At 39.0% G+C, this 24,827-nt stretch overlaps 1 protein-coding gene across 1 annotated transcript in view; it reads right to left on the reverse strand.

Annotated features, from left to right (window-relative positions):
- Window positions 1-4,463: 4,463 nt before the first annotated feature.
- Window positions 4,464-24,827, reverse strand: part of LOC129777566 (carbonic anhydrase 2) — a 74,541-nt gene continuing 54,177 nt past the window's right edge. Inside the window, exons 3-4 of the mRNA XM_055783915.1 lie at window positions 11,054-11,125; window positions 4,464-5,767 (exon numbers count right to left, since the gene is read on the reverse strand). Of these exons, the coding sequence (XP_055639890.1) occupies window positions 5,459-5,767; window positions 11,054-11,125 (381 nt within the window). The 3' untranslated portion in view covers window positions 4,464-5,458. The remainder of the gene's footprint in view (window positions 5,768-11,053; window positions 11,126-24,827) is intronic.

The raw sequence follows: 24,827 nt of genomic DNA on the forward strand, positions 1-24,827 counted from the left end.
CCCCACCAGGTGCCGGTAATTGTACGGAGAAAATTTATTCTTTGTTGGCATTTTTTACTCAGATACCTAATATGGGCCCCCCAAGTACATTTGGAGTCGAACCAGACCCCAAGATACTTGAATGACATAGCATGAGTGATCGGTTTACCCAAAAGTTGAAGCTTTGGTTTTGCTGGTCTATGCTTCCTAGAAAAAACCACCATCTCTGTTTTCTCCGTGGAGAATTCGATCCCTAGCCCAATGGCCCAGGTTGAAAAATTGTTCAAAGTATCTTGTAAGGGTTCTTGTAGGTCGGATTCTGTTGATCCTACGACAGAGACCACTCCATCATCTGCAAGTTGTCTTAGGCTGCAATTTTGTGTAAGGCAATTGTCGATGTCGCTTACATAGAAGTTGTACAAAAGGGGGCTTAAACATGAGCCCTGGGGGAGGCCCATGTAAGAGACCCGACTTACTGCCGAATCTCCGTGAGAAAAGTTCAAATGCTTCTCACAAAGCAAGTTATATAACATATTATTCAATAGAGGCGGCAGACCCCGAGAGTGTAATTTGTCTGTCAAAACCTCTATTGAAACAGAATCAAAGGCCCCCTTTATGTCCAAGAATACTGAAGCCATTTGTTTTTTTCCGGCGTAAGCCATTTGAATTTCTGAAGAAAGCAACGCAAGACAATCATTCGTCCCCTTGCCCCTGCGGAACCCATATTGTGTATCTGAGAGTAGGCCATTCGTTTCAACCCATCGATCAAGGCGGAACAAGATCATTTTCTCCAACAATTTCCGTATACAAGACAGCATTGCTATTGGGCGGTACGAATTGAAGTCGGACGCGGGTTTTCCGGGTTTTTGAATAGCTATAACTCGTACTTGTCTCCAATCATATTATTCTCCAGAAACCGATTGAATAAATTCAACAAGCGATGTTTCGCCACATCAGGGAGGTTTTTCAGCAAGTTGAACTTAATTCTATCCGATCCCGGAGCAGAATTGTTACATGAAAGCAGAGCAAGAGAGAATTCTACCATCGAAAACTCGGAATCAAGATCGCACCTATCTTGTGGTATATCTCGAACAATTTTTTGCACAGGAGCGGAATCAGGACAAACCTTCCGTGCAAAATTCAAAATCCATCGATGTGAATATTCCTCGCTTTCATTGGATGAAGAGCGATTTCTCATGTTTCGAGCCACTTTCCATAATTTTTTCATTGACGTTTCTCGTGACAAACCTCCCACGAAATTTCGCCAATAAGCACGTTTTTTCCCTTTGATCAAGTTTTTAAATTGATTTTCAAGGTCCAAATACGTCTGAAAATTTTCAGGGGTTCCACGTTTCCGAAAAGCTTTGAATGCGTTCGATTTATCCTGATAAAGCTTGGAACATTGGCTATCCCACCATGGATTGGGAGGCCTTCGACGAATAGTGGAGCCTGGGATGGGTTTCGTTTGAGCGCGAACCGCGCTGTCATAGATCAAACGAGAAAGGAAGTTATACTCCTCCAATGGAGGTAAACCATCTCTGGAATTGATGGCTAGAGCAATCGCGTCCGCATATTTTTTCCAGTCAATGTGTCTTGTGAGGTCATATGCCATGTTTATAGATTCAGAAAAATTCGACCCAATGGTGATGGAAATTTCGATTGGCAAGTGATCACTACCGTTGGGGTCCTGGATTACATTCCACTTGCAATCTAACGATAGTGAATTCGAGCAAAGCGAGAGGTCAAGAGCACTTGGGTTAGCAGGAGGTTTAGGTACACGTGTTGTTTCCCCAGTGTTCAAAAGTGTCATATTGAAGCTGTTACAAAGATCATATATCAACAGTGAACGATTGTCGTCGTACTGTTCCCCCCAGGCAGTTCCGTGAGAATTGAAGTCTCCCAAGATCAATCGTGGCTCAGGAAGGAGTGAGCACATGTCAACAAGTTGCTTGCGGCTAACCGCAGCTCTCGGAGGCCAATACAAGCTGACAATACAGAGGTCTTTTCCTCTGATGTTTGCATGACAAGCAACAGCTTCAATCCCTCCAATAGGTGGAAGGTCAATTCGAAAAAATGAGTGGCACTTATTGATCCCCAATAGCACCCCTCCGTATCTGTCATCACGGTCCAAGCGTATAATATTAAAATCGTGGAAAGAGAGATCATCTCGCGAAGAAAGCCAAGTTTCGGACAGAGCAAAAACATCACAATTGAAGTTATGAATTAAAAATTTGAATGTATCCAATTTAGGGATAAGACTACGACAATTCCACTGTAAAACAGTGATATCTCCGACCTCTCTATTTGAATTAGACATCAAGAGAGATAATCATTGCAAGGAGGGGCCATGTTTGCATCAATTGTTGCAAAATTGTCTTTAATACTGGAAGCATTGATATGACAATGGTTCTGATGGAGTCGGAAACATTAAAGCATGTGAAGATTTGAGCCACAAGGTCAGTCAACTTTATAAATCCCGATTGGGAAGTTGAACTGGTCGGTAAAATAGGGACAGTTGGGGTTTTTGATGTCCCTTCGAGTGCTGGGTCGTTCGAAGGTGAATTATTCCCACGGAAGCCAGGAGGAACCTGATTTTGCTTGTCCGCTGCACTCGATTTTTTAGGCATGCTAACAGAGGGTATAACCGGAGGGGCTTGTCCTTGAACTTTGGGAGTGGTCACATTTTTGCGCCGGGGATTCCCTTGGAAGATGTACGGTGTTCCCTCGTTAGCTGTATCCGCTTCCATTTCGTCAACTGGCAGCGAAGCGAAGACATTGTTTGCGGTTAAAGGTTGTTGCTGTTGGGCCAATGGAGAAGCGCCCTTCAAAATTTCCGCAAAAGTGCGCTTCGAGCGTTCCTTTAAAGAGCGCTTCTGCTTCTCCCAGCGACTCTTGTAAGTTTCACAAGCCGAGAGCACGTGCGGATTTCCTCCGCAATATGGACACTTTTGCTCAATCGCACTGCAGGATTTGTCCACATGTTGCTCTCCGCAAGTGGCACAGCGCTCCTTGTTGGCGCAGTAAGCTGCTGTGTGACCAACTGACTTGCATTTCAGGCAAGTCATGGGCTTTGGCACTAAGAGTCGCAGCGGTAGCCTCAATTTGTCCACCATAACGTAGTCAGGGAGGGCGGAGCCAGCAAAAGTGACTCTAAACGAGTCGGACGGCGTAAATTTCGATTCTTTCCCTTCCTGGGAGACTTTGCCGAGTTGTCGGCATTCTAAGATTTTAACCTTAATCAAAGGCAGCTTTTTAAATCTGCCATCTCCTTCCATAATTGATTTGCACGTCAGACCCGTTTCGGTTATCACCCCCGAGATTTCTACGTCATGGGAAGGCACGTAGACACGATATTCCAGGGTAAACCTCTGGTCGACGACAATACCGTTTGCGTCTTTCCGATCAGCCACGACAACACGCAGTTTGGTCGGTCTAACCTTCGTAATTTCTGTCACGGAGGAGTATCTTGCCAGATCTTTCATGATCTGAATAACATTAAGTGCTTTTCCGTTTGGCTTAGGCCTGAAGAAAACAACCCACGGACCAGTTCCAGGTGCATCTTCAGGATAGACCTTGACACGTGGAGAGAAGACAACAGGAGGAGAAGGAGATGACGAGGATTGAAGGGGATCGGGGACAACAGGATGGGGAGGCGAAATCTGAGCTGGGGTAGGAGCGAGGGGGGTTGGAGAGGAGATATTTGCAGGTTTTTTAGAGGGGGGCTTGCTAGAGTTAGCAGACTCGTCCCCGGACGAAACATCCTCTGATGTAGGAACGCGTTTAAGTGTCTTCGCTGTTCCTTTATTTGTTTTTTCAACCAGAGGGGAGTCATCATCAGAGATCTCCATATCTGGAGATCCTCCCCCTCCTTCTGCCATTCCGTATTTGGTACCTCTAATCACAATGCACCCAGTGCTGATGAACTGGCAACCGCTGCTTGCTTCTCAATCGGAGCGCTTGAGCGCTCGGCACTATCACACACCACTAAGAAGTGATGCTCTCCTTCACACTGCTGTAAGTGAACAGCGAATCGCGCTGGTATTGTGTGCGTGCAACTGAGCACCGATGTCCGACTTCGATTGCGATGGCGACAAATCGGCGAAAACTGAAAGCCGGCTGGCCTTGCCAGGCTTTGATGATTCTGCTTTTCTCACTAATTCCGAGTTCACACTGCGTTTTACGATATCTCGAACAGTTCGAAAACGCGCGAAAAAAGCACACCCGGGCGATAAAAAAAAAAATAACAGCCAACGGTAATCGAAAACAATGCTTTAACGGAGACGCTCACAGCACATGACCGGTTACTCGAAGCTTATGCCGAAGAATGATAGGAAAACATTGCCCGAGATAAAAATAATGATCAATCGAGCATATTAAAATTGCACATTTAAGAAAAAAAAGCTCTTATTAACGCTAGAAAATTTACATAAATTTTAGAGCTGATAGGGATCCTGTGATATCGTTTTCAGCACACAAATTCACAATTCAGAGCTAGAGGTTTATATTCTTTGCACAATACGGTGTAACACTTCTATTTAATCAATCCAAATGGGTAAAAGTGGACTTGTGTAAATATAACAACATTTATTCAACACACTGACACAAGCAGCACTGTTTTAGGTATGATCGGGTCAGTGGGGTTTTTCAAAAATAATCTATATTTTGCATTCGCTTAACAAATACTGCCCACGGTTGTTTGTTCCCTTCTGTTAACTGTTCGACGGCGGTTACATCTGTTGTGGTGTTCTAGGCACTTACTGGTTCACTTGAATTGACTTATTTATTACTTCACAGAGTTCGGCTTTATACTATAGGAATTATACCTGATCAAATTGAATTAGAAGATGCCCCGAGAAGTGAACAAATATCATTTACTTATACACAATTTTAACAACAGTCTACACTAGATGGCCCTCTTGATTTATGATAACTAAATTATCAATCGCACTTAAAATATTAATATAATATTGTGTGCACTACTGCAACGACGATTAAATGGTTGTGAATAAAATCAACAAAATCAAACGAATATCTCGGTCAACAACGGCTTTTATCGCATGAAATTGCACTATACCATCTTCTTTCGATGAAACTCCATATTCCACTGTTTTAAAACATGCGTCTATCTATTTATGCCTGGGAAAGAAAGGCGAACTAGTATGCGATATGCATTGTGTATTAGATTCTTCCTTTCGTTCAAGGACTCAAATAACAAATATCTTTGGGTAGATTTTTGTTTACATAGTAGGTAAATAAAGAATACACTTAATAATTGTAAATTGGCCTCACAAACACTAAGTTCAATGCATTCCCAACGTATATATCTTTTCTAGAATATGATGACACAGCTTTCGCTACATTGAATCGTGTTAGACACTCGACGTGCAGACACACACATGAAATGCTATTGCTTCTCCGTTGTGAACTCAACGCTATATCAATTCGTGTCACGGGTGCACCGCTTCCGCCAGCAGTAGTCCTAGTGGCCTCCATACTCACGGAGCTCACGGTTGCCCAGCTCCAGTGGTGGGCGATAGTTGTTGATCACCTTGCCGTACTCGAACGTTTTGTGGAGCGAATCGTCGCACGGACACTCCTCGCGCGCATCGTAGCAACGCATCTCACGGAACAGCTCCAGCTGCTCGTGGGATACCTCGATGGGTTCCTTGAACAAAATCCATGTGACCGACTCCGAACACGGCGGGGTGGTCAGCGACCCGAGATAGGTCCAGTAGGCTTTGCTTTCCGGCAGCAGGTTGGCCGGATCCAGCGGTTGCGTCAGAGTAACCTGCAATTGTTGAGAAAGAGCATGTGAAATTAAGATTTGGAATATGTCTTATGGCAGTTTTTGTAATAACAATGCTTTTCGCAATAAGCGTAATAACCAGTGCCGTGAAAATTCAATCTCAATCGAGAGAAATCGACGAAAATGATAAAGTATACCATTCGTTATCAAAGAAAGCATTACTCGATCGTTTGAAATTTGCACAACCTCCTCAACTGAGATCCGAAAGGGTTCATTGTCAAACGAAAGATATTCCTTTTCATTTGATTGTGAAGAATGTATTAAGTTGAACGAAATCAAATAATTAATTTTCACAACAGAACAGGCGATGGAAGAGCCTAATGCCCCCTTACTCATGTGTTAGCATCACACTCTCGCAGTAATGCGAGAAGCGTAAGAATGAAAGAAATAAGAAATCACTCTCGCCAGCTGTTTCTCTGCTTCTCTCGTAAAACAAACCATGGCATCGTCGAGTGTCAATTGAGCCTGGGTCACTAGTTCAATGGATAAGGACAAACCTAAATCTCAAATAACAGCATGACGAGCGGATTGAATGATGGTGCGGTTATTCAATCGAATGGAAATGATACAGTGAGAAGAAATTCGTATGAATGGAATATGCTCACTCGTCAAAGCAGTTAATGTGCCCGCGATATTCGTATGAAGAGAAGTGCTGTCAAGCCTGACTGATGGTAACTGTTCGTTCGAATTCAAATGAATGAATTGATTATTTTCAGCCCTGCGTAAGATAAAGTTTAATTCTAAACTTTTTCGATCTCTGGTGTTTCACCCATGCGTACGCTTTTGGTAGCAGCTTCGATCTTCTTAATAATTAGAGTTGATAAAAGGTAAAAAATTGTCCAATTTTATCATGAACAGTTTCGAAGGTCGACAGATGGAAAAAAACAAGAAGTGGGTTATATCTGTGATATAACCGCAAGGTAGACGTAGCACTACCGTTGGCTCGGTAATCATTTATTTGAAATTGCATCTGAATCAATTCTTAATGAATGATAAATGAATATTTTGAAAGACTGTTGAAAGTTTTTCTTGTTAGTGTATGGGTGGATGAGTATATGGAATTGTTATTAACATAAAAATCAACTCTTTCGAACTTGTTGGTGGTCCCGAAACGAACCGATGGAATTTGAGTGGCCTTGAAAAAGTAATTGAAGATGTTTGGTACATGATTCATTTTTTTTCGAGATTTTTCATGGTCACTCCATGCGCAGAATAGAAACTGAGGGCGCCATTTCACGGTGAGAACGAAATAGTATATAACCTTGCATAAAATTCATTTCGTTTTTATCGTGATGTGGCAATTTTTCATGACTGTTCCATGCGAAAGCAGAACAGAAACTGATGCTATTGGATTGCATCACGGAAACACCAAGTTGAGTGCGTAAAGGGGTGCGATTATTCCTTCGCTCGGACGCATTCACACGCAAACTTTTTTTCATGACTGTTCCATGTGAAAGCAGAACTGAAACTGGTGCGAGTAGCGTTGCCAATAAGAGTTTTCAAAAAACTGGAAGATGGCTCCTAAAAAACTGGAAGAAAACTGAATCCTGTAAAACCGTTTCATTTCAAGAAGATCGGCTTGATTTGTCTAAAGGTTGTGTCACATCAAATTGCAACACGGAAAAAACGCTGTAGAAATTTTATTTTTAGGAATTATATCTTCAGCTTTCGCTTATAATCAGATAAGAGTGTATAGATCACGTTGGCCATGCTTCACTGCCAATTTTTCGTAAATTTGGAAAAATGTCGTCAAACGAAAAAGAGCGTCGTGAATTTATCCTGCGCACTCATTTCGAGAATCCGGAGTTGTCACATCGGGACATCGGTAAGATGCTGGGAATCGTCTAATCCACGGTCAGCAGAGTACTAAAACGATACTTCGAGAACCTAACCATCGACCGGAAGGTGAAGAACGGCAAAAATGGATGCTCCGTCAGTGAAAAAGATCACAAGCGCGTAGTTAAGCAGTTAAGACGTGATCCGAGAAGCTCGGTCCGGGATGTCGCCAATAAGCTGAATTTGTCAAATTCATTCGTCCAGCGGACCAAGCAGCGGGAGGCCTGCGTACATACAAGGTTCAGAAGGCTCCTAACCGCGACGAAAGGCAAAACATGGTGGGGAAGACGCGAGCCCGGAAGCTGTACACCGAAATGCTGACGAAGCCGCATTGCCTGGTAATGGACGACGAAACCTACGTCAAAGCGGACTTTCGTCAGCTGCCGGGCCTGTTGTTCTTCTCCGCAGAGGACAAATTCAGCGTTTCGGAGGAGATTCGCAAGCAGAAACTATCCAAGTTTGCCAAAAAGTACATGGTGTGGCAAGCGATCTGCTCTTGCGGAAAGCGGAGCGCCCCCTTCGTGATGACCGGCACGGTAAACGGGCAGGTTTACCTTAAGGAGTGCCTACAGTAGCGCTTACTACCACTATTGAAGCAGCACGAGGGCTCGACCATCTTCTGGCCGGATCTCGCTTCGTGCCACTATTCAAAGGACGTGTTGGAGTGGTACGAAGCCAACGGGGTCACCTTCGTGCCAAAGGAAATGAACCCGCCCAACACGTCGGAGCTTCGCCCAATAGAGAAATATTGGGCGATTATGGAGCAGGCCCTCCGGAAGAACCCAAAAGTTGTCAAATTGGAGGCGGACTTCAAGAGAAAATGGATTTCTGTTCAAAAAAAACTACAACCTGACGTTGTACAGAACCTTATGGACGGGGTAAAGAGGAAGGTGCGAGCATACGGGCTTGGGCTCGAAGTATGAATAAAAAGAAAATGCCAAAAGTTGTTTAATAATTTGTATTTTACTGTCTAAAATTTTCAAAAGGATCGGTCTACTGGGCGAATTTCTACAGCGTTTTTTCCGTGATGCAATTTGATTTGACACACCCTTTAAAGTGATTTTTTACCCATTTCAATACTTGAGAAATATAAATTCCTTCGAAGCTCCTTGAAGTATTTATATGTAGAAAATGGTGGAATAAATCTTTGATTCATCATATCCTACTATGAGGGATTTTCGTTGATCAATCATAACAAATTCGATCCGTTATTCCTGCTGTATGCATGATTTTCCAAATCTGATAAATGTGGTATGTAGCTTAAATAATGCTTAACCAAATGTAATCAATAACTCGAAATTTTGAACTCTGACTTAACACCGACCAATTGGTCTGAGCTCCAGAATGTTTTAGAGTACCTAGAACATCTGATTATTAAACAAATTCAAAGGCAGTGTAGCACATTGTTGCTTGGGTAGGCACCACACCGTATTAAATTCGAATGTGTAAGCAGGAGAATAATAACACTGAGTTGAGTGTATAAGAAAATAAGATCGATCCAAGGTAAATATACCTTGGATCGACTGATCGATAAATGGTTAAAAACAAAATTGGTCAAAGCATAGGAAAGGTGAGGGAGGGATAATATTCATACAATGTGAATTTATTTAACACAAAGTTGGTGAAACCGAAGCAAACATATGAAAACTGCATGAAACTGGATAAAATTTATAAAAACTGGAAGTTTTTAGGATTTAACCATTTGACTGGACCAAGGAAGAAAAACTGGAAGAATCCAGTTTAAACTGGAACAATGGCAACGCTGGGTGCGAGTAAAATTACTCACGCCTTGCATGTGTCCGCTATGGTTTCCCAAACACTAATGCAAGCGAGCAAAAGAAATCCCTGCCTAGATTTTTCGTTCGTGTTCGGGAATACATTGCGATCACCAATCATCATCAATGAGCTAGTTATAATTTCAATAGTTTGCTTTAAAAGCAATTCTTATGCAACTGAAACGATTATTTGGACCAATAAGTGACAATCACATAACTCGTTGACATTTTATGTTTCGGATGAAGTGATTATTATACCACTCCATTCAGCCGGTAAAGAGGTATTAACGTTCAAATCCTTGCAGTCCAGCGTCACTCTCTCGTTTTCGAAACTTTGAACTTACACCCCAGTACAGAAATGAAAGACGTAGTCCTACGTCAAAAATACTTTCCTTTCATCTGGTACTTACAGAAACATATTGAAATTAAGAATTGTAATTTCTATCAATTGGTCTGACACACAACACAACATTTTCACTCTAATCACACCTCTAGTAATAAATTACTTTCGCAGTACAATGAAGGTTACCCATAATCGCATGTAAGAAAACAATTGCGTGCTGAAATAGCGTTACATTTCCGCTATGCAAACAAACACTTATGAAATGAAAACTGATAGTCCATCTCATCATCCTATGCTTTAGGGTTCGATGTAAACAAACACGTTCACATGTTGTGTAATCCAAACAGTACTCTAGATAATCGCACATCGTGATAGATTGCTAGCGACAGTCAGCGGAACAGTCATTCACTTCTAACGATCTCAAAAATCCCAAAAAGTCTTGGGACTTGTTATTCGATATACCGGTGATTTTAAGCCATCTCGTATGATTACCACTCATCGGAATGGAGTAAATTTGCATCGTCTCGCGAATGCAAATCCCCCCATCCGCTTTTCGCGTTGGCGTACCAATCCACAAATCGGTTCGCGTAGAATACTAAACGTTCCATGAAGTGACGTAGCGCGTGCGATCTCGGTTTTCAAATCTGGTTATCCCACCGGAGGAGAAATTGGAACAGTCGCGATTGAAGGTGTGCCCTTAAGTTGCTAGCCGACTCAGTGTCTCATACGCTGACAAGAGATATGCGTTATTCTTGCATTCTGAAGGACAATAAATTCCAATCACAAAGGAGGTCGGATGGAACTCGCTAAGCAAAAATAGAAATGAGTGTCACATGAAGTGTTTGAACCAGAAAATTTAATAAACAGCGTCATATACGCGGCTTACAATTGACATAACCATGTTCCGAGATTTTCGTAAAGAGTATACCCATCACCCACATGAAATAATTTAATAATTACCAGAATTGAGATCAGTGTATTGCGGTACCAAGATTAGAAGGTCGTGAATTGTTGAAATATTTTCAGAGTTCGAATTTGGTTAATCGTATTCATTGATTCGCGACCTTGTAGGAAGATGTCCTAGTACTGTTGATTCATTAATGTCTTATGTCATATCATATACCCAATCATAAAACAAGTAGTTTACATAACGACTGCGACATTTACTGCAGAGCAGCGCTATCAGTATTAAAATGCATATCGAATTGCAATATCACTCCATTGAGTGACTAATATTGACATCCCCTGGGGCGCGACTGTCGCGATTGATTGAGTGTGAAAGATTCGGTCTTTGAATCTCATGGCGATACTTACTCTGTCACCCTTGTGTGTGATGAACGGCAACAGCTTTGCGATAGTGTCTAGTTCTGGGTGGGGCTTTCCAACCTGTGAATTGGAAGAAAGACATAATACCATTACATATTTGTTGAGGAAAACTTGTCCGAGGAAACTATAATATTTTTCGTTTTTCTATGATGTTAAGATGATGTCGGAAAAAAATTATGGGTTTTCTGGCGTCTAGCTTATTTGTTGATATTGAAATTTACATCAGTTTTGGATACAACAGATTCGCCGATTATCTCTAATCGTGTATCAACATGCAAAACAACACCGTTGCAACGATAATCACGAGCGTACATCAAGTGCCAACTCTAACTCATCAAAAACAAAACTCAAACAGTTAATAAGATCATCTGGCGATGATACACGCTCTATTGAAATGCCGGGAAAAAACTGGCTCGACGCTCGACCTTGGTATTGCAACAGTTTAAGCCGGAGATCATTAGCATTATACGCAATAAAGCACGGCTATCTCACGTGATGGTGGTATTGCTATTAACTGGAAACGGCTGCATTATATAGTTCGCCTAGAATGCAACGACAGCTACCGCCCCATCGAGTGCATCAGGAAGTGATTTCTTCTTGAAAAAAAGTGACGCAACAGTTTGAGTTGTCTAATCACTCTACAATAGAAATTAAGAATACGCGTTGGTTTGCTACAATGATGATAATGCAAGGAAAGTAATGGGTATAAATCTATATAAATAAAAATGTAAGGCAAAATCTGTTGGTAAGCCGTAAATCCGAAGAAGTGATGGTCCAATTTTAGTCTCCTGTATTTTGTTGTGTTCGTCTCTTCCCGTAGATCAATATGGTGGAGAGAAAAATCGGAAAATTTTCGGAAAATCCTGAAGGAAGGTCGGAAAATTCGGAAAACTGAATTCCCACATGTTTAAAAATTACATCATATTAAGCGTTGTTAGTCCATTCGATGTTTGCGCTATCGAAATTGATCTTTGTTCGTAAGTGGAAATAGGTTCTCAGGCGAAATAACGCATTTCCATATCTTATATCTATCTATATAAATAAAAATGTAAGGCAAAACCTGTTGGTAAGCGGAAAACCCGAAGAAGGAATAGTCCGATTTGAGCTGTCTTTATTTTGTAATATTCTCTGTATCAAACATGTATTCTATGCAACGGAGAAACATGTTATTTCCAAATGCTTGAAAAATCTTGAACGAGAATTATGTCTGAAAATAATTTTCTATTATAAGGACGAATTTTTGTAAAAATACTAGACAATTTATAGTAAAAGGAAATTGTAAAGGGTCAAACGGGAATCAAACTATAAAGAGTTCAGTGATTGGACTCACTGACGTTCACTTAGTAAGAAAACTTGGATGTTTGAAAGTATTCAAATCAAAAAATCTATTTTGGGCGGGACGAAGTTCGTCGGGTCAGCTAGTTACGCATAAAAAATATTATTGAGCAAATCCAGGCCAAATTAGCTGTCCGCCAAATGATGAAAAATATTATGTTTCACAAAGTTGTTGTCAAATCAATTAACTATTCAGGAAAAATAACATTTAAAATGCACTGTTGAAAAAACTTATTCAAATATTGAATTTAACAATAAAAACTTTTCTATCTCAAAACCATGGTTTATTAATACAGCAATCATTCAACTATCCATCTGTAAGGTTGTGTATACCAGAGGACAGATAATGTGAAAGCCATGACCAAAACAAAAGATCAAGAGCCTACCACTCACTGACAAATTTCGGGAAGTTCTATAGAATTACTATAGAACTCGCTTCTGCAGATAATCGGGTTTCTACTGTATCTCCAGTTTGGTGAGTCCGACACGGTACCACTAAAAGTGTTTTTCAATAAAAATATTAGGTTGGGGATAAAGTTATCCATTACTTTCTCGGTAGCTGGCTTTAGTGATCAATATCTCGCGTAATATCGATCCTACAATTTCAGTTTAGGCTCGTTGTAAAGGTGACGTTCACACTACAAAAAATTCATTCGCTGTTTTTTGTTTGTTCCATTCAGTTGTGAGTTACAGGGTGTTGACAGTGGAGGTCAACAGAAGGAAAATTCGGTCCATTTTATATTTTTTCTTTTATAAAGATGAAAATGCAAGCCAGGCCGATGAAATTGTGAATGGTGTTTATGGTGCCGATACATCAATAGTGAAACACGTGCAATTTATTTTATTTTTAAAAATTAAACATTTTTTTCCATTTTTTTCAAGTTTTTTAAAAAAATTTTTATGGACCGTTTGAAGGTAGCGATTGACCAGAAACGTTCAGAATTGGCCAGCACAAGAGGCATTGTGTTCCACCAGCACAACGCAAGGCCATATAGTCCGGACCTGGCACCAAGCGATTAAAGCCTTTTTCTGGAATTGCAAAATTTGATGAGTTGATAAGAAATTGGGATCAAGAGAAGATTGTAAAAATCTAGAGTTTTTAGTCAATAAGGACCTCTCTGTTAGAGACATTATGAAGCTACCTTTAGAATGGCAACAAATTTTACAACAAAACGGTGCATATTTGGCCCAAATCGGACAATCCGAAGCATATTAAAAATAGTTTTGACTTTCACCCTAAAATAATGGATAACTTTCCCCCCAACTTAGTTTTTAATATTAAATTCAATTTTGAGTAAGATTCTTTGACAGTGTATTCAAAATGTCTTTTTCTCTAAATAGTTCTTTGATTTCTTACAACTTTATCAGACATCATATTATAATCAGACTTCTGGATTTTGAGTTACGATTTTTTTTTTAAAAAGAATCCTTTTCAAAAGATCAGTCGTAATTTAATTGGTCATATGGTAATGAAAATTGTGATTTTGTATAGCTTCCATCATAATTACCAAGTTTAAAAAAAACGGAGAGGTTCGGGTCAAAATTTGCTGTTTTTGGTCGATTTGGCGTGGAATTGCTCCATAATAACCAAATCTATCGATTTCATATACAGGGTGTTAGGTATTTGGCCCAGATTTTTTTAGGTGGTGACAAAGAATCATATTTTATGGACAAATCCTTCGTTGCTGTAGAAGAATGCTGTAGAGACACAAAGAAGTAAAACTCGTGGTTTTTGAAAATTCTAATTGTAGGCTAATCAAGAAGTGTTCACAATGGTATTTTGGCGATATTCAAAAAGATAGGATGGGTCCCAAGGAACGGATTGTGGAGCGGTTATAGAGCTTTAATTTAGCTAATACAAAACCAAGTATATCACGTATTTTTGGGAGGAAATGAATAAGAACCCATAAGAGAACACTAACTTTTAAGTGTTCAACTTCTAGAATGTGGTTCAATTCCACTAAATTAAATGTTACAGTGCAAAATTATCCCATCTTCCAAATGGAAGCAACAGAATCGTTCTAAGTAAGATTTTTTCAATTTTGAAAAACAGAATCCAAAACAAGAAAAGTTCAATTAATCTTTCATAGTTGAGATTCGACCATATGCCTAGAATTATTCCTGCATCAAATATGATACTCTGTCACCCCCTGGAAGATTTCGAGACAGCTACCTGACACCCTGTATATTCGATCTTCCTCATGTAAAACAAATCGATGATCCAATTCTCACTCATGGTACCGGATCTATATGCATGCAAAAATTGCGACTCATCCCAATGAGCAACTCATTATTGTTCGTTACGTTTCGACAATTTATTCATGGATACAACAGCTATAATATGATCCAATAAGCATACAGGAAAAAACAAGTATTACTGGTTTAGCCACAGATCACCAACGTGTAATCGATCTTATTGTAGCCGCGAGAGAAGAAAATCAGATCGAAAGCAACACAGCCGGCAAATGAGCAGAGTTGTGCTGTCCATTGTAGGCTAAAATTGGCTGTCATCGTCGTTTATGCTTAATTACATGCATTTTCAACGCCTCGAAACTTCCGGGACAAACAAATATCAAGTCCGCCTGGAACGTCTTTCACGGACCAATGAATCGTTTCGCGCGAGAGTCTATATGTTTGTCTGCTTTCATGTTTAGGTTTAAATTTAGGATAACAGCGTTTGTTCTTTATATAATATAACAATATTAAAGAATAATAATAAAGCATAAAAGAATAATAATAAAGAAGCTGATATGAAAATGTATTTTCTCCTTCGATCTAATTCACTAATTACTTCGAGAGACTAGGTTCCCTGTTATACGTGTAGCCAGTCTTCCAAGTTTCACAAAAAACACTGCGTCCTGAATAAACATGTCCACGCTGCTGTTCACAGTTTTGTGTTTGAGTACAAACATGATTTTTTCGTACCTATGTTAGAAAATGTGACATGTTTGTATTCGTGGTATGTTTGGACATACGATGTTTAATCCCAATGTTTCACATGATGTTCGAACATGGTGCACAGTTTCTCTTGCATTTTCACCCCAAGCACCGGCAGTGCGTAGAGTAGAAGAAGCGAATCGGACACCACACCACCACCACTCAACGCGTGGTGTGTTGGTATGTTGACATGGAAAAAATGCTTTCCTTTCATGACAATGGGTGCTTCATCAAAAATATTGGGCAAGTAAAATAAACCTCTTTTTCTGTTCTGAACAAAATAAACATCGATTGATATGAGAGTTTTTCACATTTGATGTCATTATTTAGTGCACGCATCAATTCATATATTGAATTCATGTAACATTCGCTATTATTAGCTATTTGAAGAAGTACTAAAATTGAATTATTCAGCAGTGACATGTTAGGCGTGACGCCAACCACTCGACCACGGGAGCAACAATTTTGGCAGAATCTTTGAATACAAATGGCCAATACTGCTTGTTCGCGACGATCGCGCCCGAGCTATAAAACGAGCGGAGAAGAGGAGAAGAAAGGATGATGCAATCGCATGCACACATAGCATATGTAGTGCAGTGTAAGTGTAGCTTTTAGTTTTTTCCTTCATTCAGTTTGTGATAACATCGAGAAATTAATGGTGTGTTTTAGCCGCTGAAATTTCTCTGCTGGTTCTGCTGTGTGCCGCTGAAGGTTGCATCTAAAACTAATTTTTGGGTATTTATTTTTTTGGTCAGCATTTGTACGACGTCGCCCGCTATGCAGTCGGCTCCCCAGACTTTAATTGCCAACATGCACGCAAAAAAAATAGAAAGCTTCTTTCTTTTCAGAGAATGTTTTCTTTGAACGAAACCAAGGATTATTTAATCAGACTTGCAAAATGTGCATGAACGATCTATAAACTTTTACTTAGTCGCGGCAATACATACACACGATCTTTACAGATACACGGGCCGAAGGTTGTGCGGTCCACTGATGATTCAACAAGAGCCAAAGGTTGTACCGCTCATGACAACTCGACACGAGCTGATGATTGCGCCGGCTAGTGATCATTCTATCCTGGATTCCTCGAGTCGAAAAAGACGCACCACGCTAGATATGGGGTGCAGACTAGGGGGTCGTTGCTGATTAACGGTCAGCTACATCCCAATAGGAAGTATCCCATGTCGGGCACACGTACAGAGCACTAAAGACTGCAACATCCCAATTATGAGAACACTTGTAATACTAACCTCGAGCCAACCGCGAGTAATCGGTTACATATTACTAACATAGTTGTAAGCAAACATTGTCAAAATATTGAGCTCCCGGCCCCGTTAGGCTGAGGCCATATGAGCCTTAATAAAAATATATATTTTGGTGCATGAACTTATAGCCTCTTAGTTCGTGCAATTTTTGAAATGCGAACTAAATTTCAAGTTCGTTTCTGTGAAAAAGTATTCTACGAAGAAATGTTTTGGGATGAATAATTTCTTTCCGTGTATGAAAAGAAACGAAACGAAAGCAGTGAATACTGCGACATCGGGTGATATGTTTGTACATGATGTTCTTGAATTATAAACATCGTGTTTGTTTTCACATGTATATGTTTGTGTATAATTGTTCGTGTTGGGGATAGACACTCAACACTAGCGAGTATCATATTCGAATTCAAACAAAAACATGGAATTTTCACATCGCGTGGACATGTGTAAGTGTTTTTCGGAAGACTGCGTGTAGCTTGATTTCACTATTGGCGCTGCGCAAGTTGTCCTCAGGTGAGTATTTTTTTATTACAATGATTTTCTTGTTTTAGTTCTTATTTTCAATTGTTAAGAAACGAGAAGTTTTTTAAACAATGATGCGAATTATACTCATTTTAATGTTTAAAAAACTTGTTGGAGTTATCCATCACCAAAATTTTTAAAATGATATCCTTCCTTTGAATCATAAATGATTTTCGAGGTTTATTTCATTTTCCATAATATAAAGGTCGTCAATGTCTAATGGTGGCTTAAACATCACAGGATAACTTGTAGAAAGCCAAAATTTTGACTGGAGCAAAACCAGTAACGATATGATAATAAGTATGACCATACAAACCAAAGTGAATAAAACTGAAATAATCCTTTCAATATGGGTTCAACTTCGTGTGACTGATATCAAATGATATCAAAAGTGTAACTATAAGAATTGTATAATTAGTAGTTCGCCGGTAATACGACCTAGATTAGCATGACCAAAAAGCCAATTTATACATAATAGTGAGGTTTAAAAATATAAAAAAAACATTTCAAAGTGCATCATAAACGTTGCGAATTTTCCCATTTTACTTCAGAGTTTTCTGAAAATTTTCAATTGTCATGTTTGGTTGAAATATTTATATGGGACCCTCTCTCCATTCCAGAGGAGATAGGGGTGTCATACCATCATAGAAACATTTCTTGTACCCAAAAACCCTCATATCTCCAATGTGGCTCCATTTGCTAGATTAATTCTTGAGTAACGCAGAAATTTGTGTTTCATTTGTATGGCAATCCCCTCGTAGAAAGGGATGAGAAGTGTCGAACTACCATCGAAACGTTTATCGACGAATTATGCAGAAATTTGTGTTTCGTTCGGATGGCAGCACATCCACCCCCTAAGAAAGGGGGAGGAGTGTCGAACCACCATAGAAACGTTTATTGCTCCCTAAAATCTTGAAATGCCAAATGTGGGAGGGGTCTCGAACTATCATAAGAACCCCGAAAATCCCTACATACACCTTTCACGTCGAGAAAGATAGACAGAAATTCATTTATATATACACCCATTCCATGTCAAACCGATATAGTGGTTCCCGGATTTTCGTCAAAAGTGGTAATTTTGTATTTTATCGCAAAACACTAGACTCGTATTTTTTGTTTTTTCATTAAGGTGCCCATTTCCATTTTAGGGTGGTCCGAAAGATCAATTTTTTTTTCGCTTTTTCCTAAAAATGACTTTTTTTTAAGTTCGTAACTTTTGAACAACTGAACCGATTTAGATGATCGACATATCAAATTGACGCCAATGAACTGTAAATTTTTGGATAAAAGAGGAAAAGTGATTTTTTGGACCACCGGTTAACTTTGAAAAATCATATCTCAAAAACAAAAAAAAATAGCATCTCTGAAATCGAGGTATATTGAGCTTGAGCTTGAGCTTGGGTAGACTGTACAATTCGTAGTTGCTCTCCGTGATTGACCTGAACCAACCAAATTGCACAAAAAACACACAAAATGACGCTTGGGACTAGCAAATCATTTTCGTTGTGCAATTTTCGGCGATTCGAGCTTTAAATGGTCAATAACGACGCCGGCCACGTCCTTACAGTCACCAGGGGAAGGGAAGGAAAGTTAGTATGATATTCGCCGCCCGAAGGCCAGAAGGGTCGCCTCTATAGCGTGGTTCCCTAGCGTTTATCATGGAAGGGATAGTTGTTAGTGGGGAGAGGTATGGATCAGGATTCACTGTGGTAAGTGATGTGACAATATAAACGTGAACTATCAACCCCTCGATGAAACGGAGTTCCGCAAATCTTAAGTGTGGCAGAGTTATCTTTAGGTAATCTAAGGAAGAAACTTGTTGAATTTACAGAAACCTTTTATCCTATTTACTCCATGCGAAAAATACGCAAAATTTTGAAACGAAAACCCGGTAATGATGATCACTTTCTAGATAGTTAAATTCACAAAATTGGTGTACGATATTAAAAATGTAGCACACCTATAGTGAATTCTAAAAGGACACCAAATAACTTCTGTATAAAAAACCATTTCGGCTACATATTTTGCGATTCTTTGTGCGTTTATTTGCTATTGAAGAACTGTTTCATTACGAACCGAACCGACTACATACTACATATCGGGAAATTTAATATAAAACCACAAAACAGAATAAACTGAAATATAAAAATATATATCTTCTCTTGACCAGAGCATCATCTAGAAATTCAAGTGTAAATTATATAAAAACAAACATTTTTTCGCACGGTATTCACTTGCAATGTTTACCATCAGAATCATTTGCAGTAGTAATATTCCACGCCCTCAAAATCTGTCATAATCGAATCAATCAAATAAAATCTTTTAGTTATTCTGTGACTGTTCGCACTGATGCGAGTAAACTTGAGCTTTTTTTCTATTTTATGATTGAAAGAAAATCGCTCAATAAGAACGCCTAGTTGTTTCCTACGCATTATTCTGCTCTCGAGAATCTTTTTATCAGTGATATCCCCACTGTATATATTCATAATTCAATTTAAGAATTCGTTCGTTTCTATAGTACTCACTGCAAATAGCTCCACAAACAGGCGCATAAGAACTTGACAAGACATGAATATCAACTTCACTTGCGAATTGTGTTACCATACTTGTAGAGCGGTTTTCCTTCTCACACACACTCTTTTCTCATACATGTTCAGCCATTTACTATTATTCGTATACACCAAGCAAAATTTTCCAGAGAGAAAAAATCAAAACTCGATTATGAATAAGTTCACAAACTGTATTTAAAACTTGTACGATGCCAACACGCATTACGCAGAACTCATCAAATACGTCATAACACCAAAGCGAGTGTTGAACGCGAGCACAAATTAAATCTGAAACATCACTCACACATACGAAATCAAAAAACCTTCGTACGCCTTTTGACCTTGCACTTTTATTTGAGATTCATCCATAAAACAACTGAAAAAAATTGATAGAAGCAGAAACACAGAATTTATCACCAGAAACACAAACTTTTGGGCGCAAACTACTCACAAAAACATTGAGTTCGAATGCTTACACTATTTTCTCTCTCCCGAACAACGCACGGAGCGACAACAAAAAGCGTCCGCACTCGATGCCTGCTCGATCGAGACTCAACATCTCTGATATCGAGACATATTATGTAAAAAGTCCTCAGTTTCCAAAAAAAAAATAGAAAAAATTATAGCGCCCTCTAGTCCATAAAAACCTCTATAGCCATAAAAACAATAAAATGCGACTACAATCAACAATTACGAAAATTTAATCCATTGTTTTTGCAACTTCAATATTTTTAAATGAAAAACTAGTTCATTGGTTTTAAATTTATATGTCGATTATCTAAATCGGTTCAGTATTTCAAATGTTATGAATTTTAAAAAAAAACTCATTTTTGGGAAAAAGTGAAAAAAAAATGATTTTTCAGACCACCCTAAAATGGAAATGGTCACCCTAACGAAACAATAAAAAATACGGGTCTAATATTTTGCGATAATGAACAAAACTACCACTTTTCATGGAAATCTGAGAACCACTATATCGGTTTGGCATGGAATGGCTGAATATATTAAAATGATTAGATTAAAGTAGTTTGCGTGTTCGTAATATGAATCAAGCTCAAGAATCAATTGCAAAAAGTTGTTCAAATCCACTATTTTCAGGCAAGTACAGAAATAGTTCACTAATTGGACTAAAAGGACAGTCATGTTTTTAAGCAACATTAGAAAAGGACCTAACGCCATTTGTAAACAAATATTTGTAAGCTATTGCCTCGCATATCGTAGGCCACACACGCAAACTAACGAGAATAATTTTGATTTTTCTTATCAGGTTTTCAACATAAACAACAATTACAAAATCGGATTCCTTAAGTAAATCTATGAAAAAGGTCGGAATTCAAAGATCGAATAGACAGTCGAGCTGCAGCAAGGATGCACATCATTCCAGTAAATATGCTGTACGATAGAAAAAAAACCATCAATCGCAAAGATACTGCTGAAAAACATCCACTGAAGAGCATAAGATCATGAGCTGGCTAGAAGACATGGCCCCCTCAGGTCATCCAATCTGTGAAACAGAAGTATTTCAATCCAGAATACAATCACGAGTATGGATGCTGCGTTTCTTGAAACGACATCCTTCCATCTCGAAGCTAACGGCAAATTCTGTATCCAAATGGCGTTGGGCGAACTAATAGTGGCCCGACGAACTCTGGAGCATTCAACGAGTATATGGCCAAAGCACTCTATCTTTAGTTGGTCATCGCTTCCATGTGACTTCCGACATGATCTAATTCTGTGAAGATCGCGGCATTATGTTGGTCTATCTGCCTCCTCACTATCTAATATGTGACATTTCATTTTTTTTTCAACCCAATGAAAACTGCCTGGGATATTACACTCGTAAAGTGGCGTTTTGAAAATGGAGGTGCAACGATATCAAAGCGAGATTTCTTTCCACTGCTAAACAAAGTCTTAGAGTCAATGGAAAGTGTAGACTAAATACTGATCAATAGATTTCTAAAGTGCGGCTTCCTTCCATGGAACGCTGAAGCTGTTGATTATGAATCTTTTTTCCAGATTAAAGTTCAGTTTCCAGAAATAAACTGCAAAATATACAATATCCCTGCACAATTGTGCTGTTCAGACTTTGAGACAGATGTGTTTGCAATTTAAGTCGAGTATAATTCAAAGTATTGTCAGTTTTTTGCCATGTATAGGGATTTGCAAATACATTTTATTGTGTTTAAGTGGAGAGAAGACTTTATTACATTCAAAAATCGAATTACTCTAACGAAAACACTATTCAGCTATTAGAAAAGCTCAAGTGTTCGGAATTTGGACGAAATAATCACTGGGGAACGGTATCGAATTCCGTAGATGCGATTGAGCCGAGGACAGTAGCGATAAACAATATGGCAGCATGTTGGCAGCTGCGCCACCCGGAAAAATTCATTCATTCGTAACCATTTTTTACAATAAGCGAAAACTTTGTTAGACATAATTTACTATATCATACTAAAACTTTGTGTTTCATGGGGAAAAAGTAGACCAAGGGTTATTTTGAGTAGACTTTTATTTCGCAATACAGAACAATTCAATATTCGTTGGTATACCAACGTTGTGAATTTCTTTCGGTCAAAAACTGAAAAATACCAAATTTTCTATCCAATGGTAAGCGGGGTCAGATCAAAAACAATCAATCCTGCGTCTCCAGTTCATTTTCAGTTTCAATTCTTGACTTTCCAAAAAGTCATCACTGTAGCTTTCCGAAGCGTTGATATCATAACAAAGTTTTTACCGAGAAATGGTTATCGTTGATTCTAACTGCCATTGACAGCTAAGTACTAAATTGGATGAAATCCAACGCACGATAATCAATTGACGGTAATCAACCGGCTTATGTACAACGTTTTATCAGATGAAATAATTGCTCGTGGAAGTTTATTCGTCGAAGCAATCGTTAGTTGTGAGCGCTGCATTTTCCGCCTACCCGAGAGCTACAAGTGTACACGAGATCAACGAGCTATAATTGCATCTAGTCGTTCAACGAAGGGTTGGACCTTGCTCTAGCCGGGGCTGCTCCGATCGATCGAACGCGTAAGCGGGGTTTTGTTCGCCGGAAAGATTGTGAATTTGTCAGCCATAAACCACAGCCGAGATGAAGGTGCGATTTAAAAATTGTTCCTGGTGGCGCAGCCGCCAACATGCACCTGCGACTTTATTAGAAAGGCCGGAATAGACCAATCAAGTCAGTTCGGTGATATACCGACGCTGCGGTGATTAACCTGGAAGTGTACACTGTATATAATGCTGGCTTGTTTTCGAGTTGCATCGATAGAATAATGCCTTGGTATTGAACAATCGACAAGGTGAAGGGGGAAGCCTTATAAGTGACAAGCGTAGCGCACTAACATTGAAAGTACCATTCAACAATTGCTTGTCTGTTGCACACTGCCTGATTCTAATTGGATTGGATTTGAATGCGGTGAAAGGCGTCATCGTATTTCTCGTTCTGGAAGATATCGCGCTTTCCTTGCTGTTACACGGTTCAATCTTAGCAAATCGATGATGGAAATGTTATGAAACAAGAGTGTCATGGAATGTCTATTTGTGACCTTTTTGTCAGGTACAGCACTAATTGAGCAAATGAAACAATATTATAAATTAGAATTGTATTAGCTTCATTTGAAGTAGTAAAATCCTTTCTTAAGCATCTCAAATTGATCCAGAGAAATTGTGCTTGCATTTTTTATACAAAACAGCCTTTTGTCTTTAATTTTCAATGGCTCATCTGTAGGCTGCATTCAAAAGAAAAACCCAAAAGATTTTTCTGTTTCCTCATTTCTTGTCTGAACCAAGATGTCTTGTCTGAACAGGCGTTGTTTGGTTTCAACTAATTTAGGATGAAATGGTAAATCAAACTGGTCAAAAAGTAAGTGACAGCTAAATAAATAATATATATATATATATATATATATATGTATATATATATATGAATATATATATATATGGATGCTGTCATACAAAAATGAAACACAAATTTCTGTATAACTCGGGAATTAATCTAGCAAATGAAATTTGGCATGTGAAAGTTTTAGGGTGTAATAAATGTTTCTATGGTGGTTAGACTCCCCACCCCCCTCTCTAAGGGGGTTCTGCCATACAAACGAAACACAAACTTCTGCATAACTCGAGAACTAATCAAGCACAGTTTGAGATGTGAGGGTTTTTGGGTATGAGAAATGTTTCCATAATGGTTCCCCTCCCTCCTCTGGAATGGAGAGGGGGTCCCATAAAAATATTCCAACCAAACATGACAATTGAAAATTTTCGGAAAACTCTGAAGGAAAAAGGGAAAATTCGGAAAATGCAATTCCCATTTGTTCTACAGTTACATAGTGACAATTGCAGTTAGTCCATTTGAAGTTTGCGCTAGCGAAACTGATCTTCGATCGAAACTGGAAATGGATTTTAATGTGATGAAACGCACTCCTATATCTTCTTTTATCTATACCAATAAGAGAGTATCGCCGAATGTGTTGATAAGAGCAGAACTCGAGCAAGGAATTGTCCGATTAAGGGCTGTCTTAATTCTATCATCTTTTCAAAAAAAAAAAATTGTCCCATGTAACGTCTTCGTTACATGGTTGAAAAATCATGTTATTTGCAAGTGGTTGAAAAATCTTGAACGAGAATTATGTCTGAAAATAATCTGATTATATGATATGAGTTTTATTAGAAATACTAGGAATTTTATAGTAAAAGGTAAATTGAACGGGGTCGAATAGAAGATCAATCAATGAACAGTTCTGTGATTGGACCCATGAACTTGCTCATAGTAAGAAAACGTGAATGTTTGAAGGTATTGATAACAAAAAAAAATTGAGCGGGACGAAGTTTGCCGGGTCAGCTAGTAAATAAATAAATAATAAGCTAAATTAATTTAGCTGTGTGCATATTAAAAAAAGGTTTCCAATTTTTTTTTAAATTTCCTAGCTGTATCAGAAGCAGTCGACACGATATCCTGAAACTACATTGCAACACATTATTTTCTCCGTCTCTTATTCATTCGATTGGAATTGCTCGAAGAAGCTATTTTTGATAACTACACCCGAACTAGCGTTGGCAGAAATCATTTCATCTTTGGCAGAAATAATGCTTTTTCGTGTACTGAAGGGTCAAATGCGCATAAAATGAGTTGTTTCAAAAGCTTTAAAA

The sequence above is a fragment of the Toxorhynchites rutilus genome, chromosome 3 (assembly GCF_029784135.1).
Source record: "Toxorhynchites rutilus septentrionalis strain SRP chromosome 3, ASM2978413v1, whole genome shotgun sequence".
Classification (NCBI taxonomy): domain Eukaryota; kingdom Metazoa; phylum Arthropoda; class Insecta; order Diptera; family Culicidae; genus Toxorhynchites; species Toxorhynchites rutilus.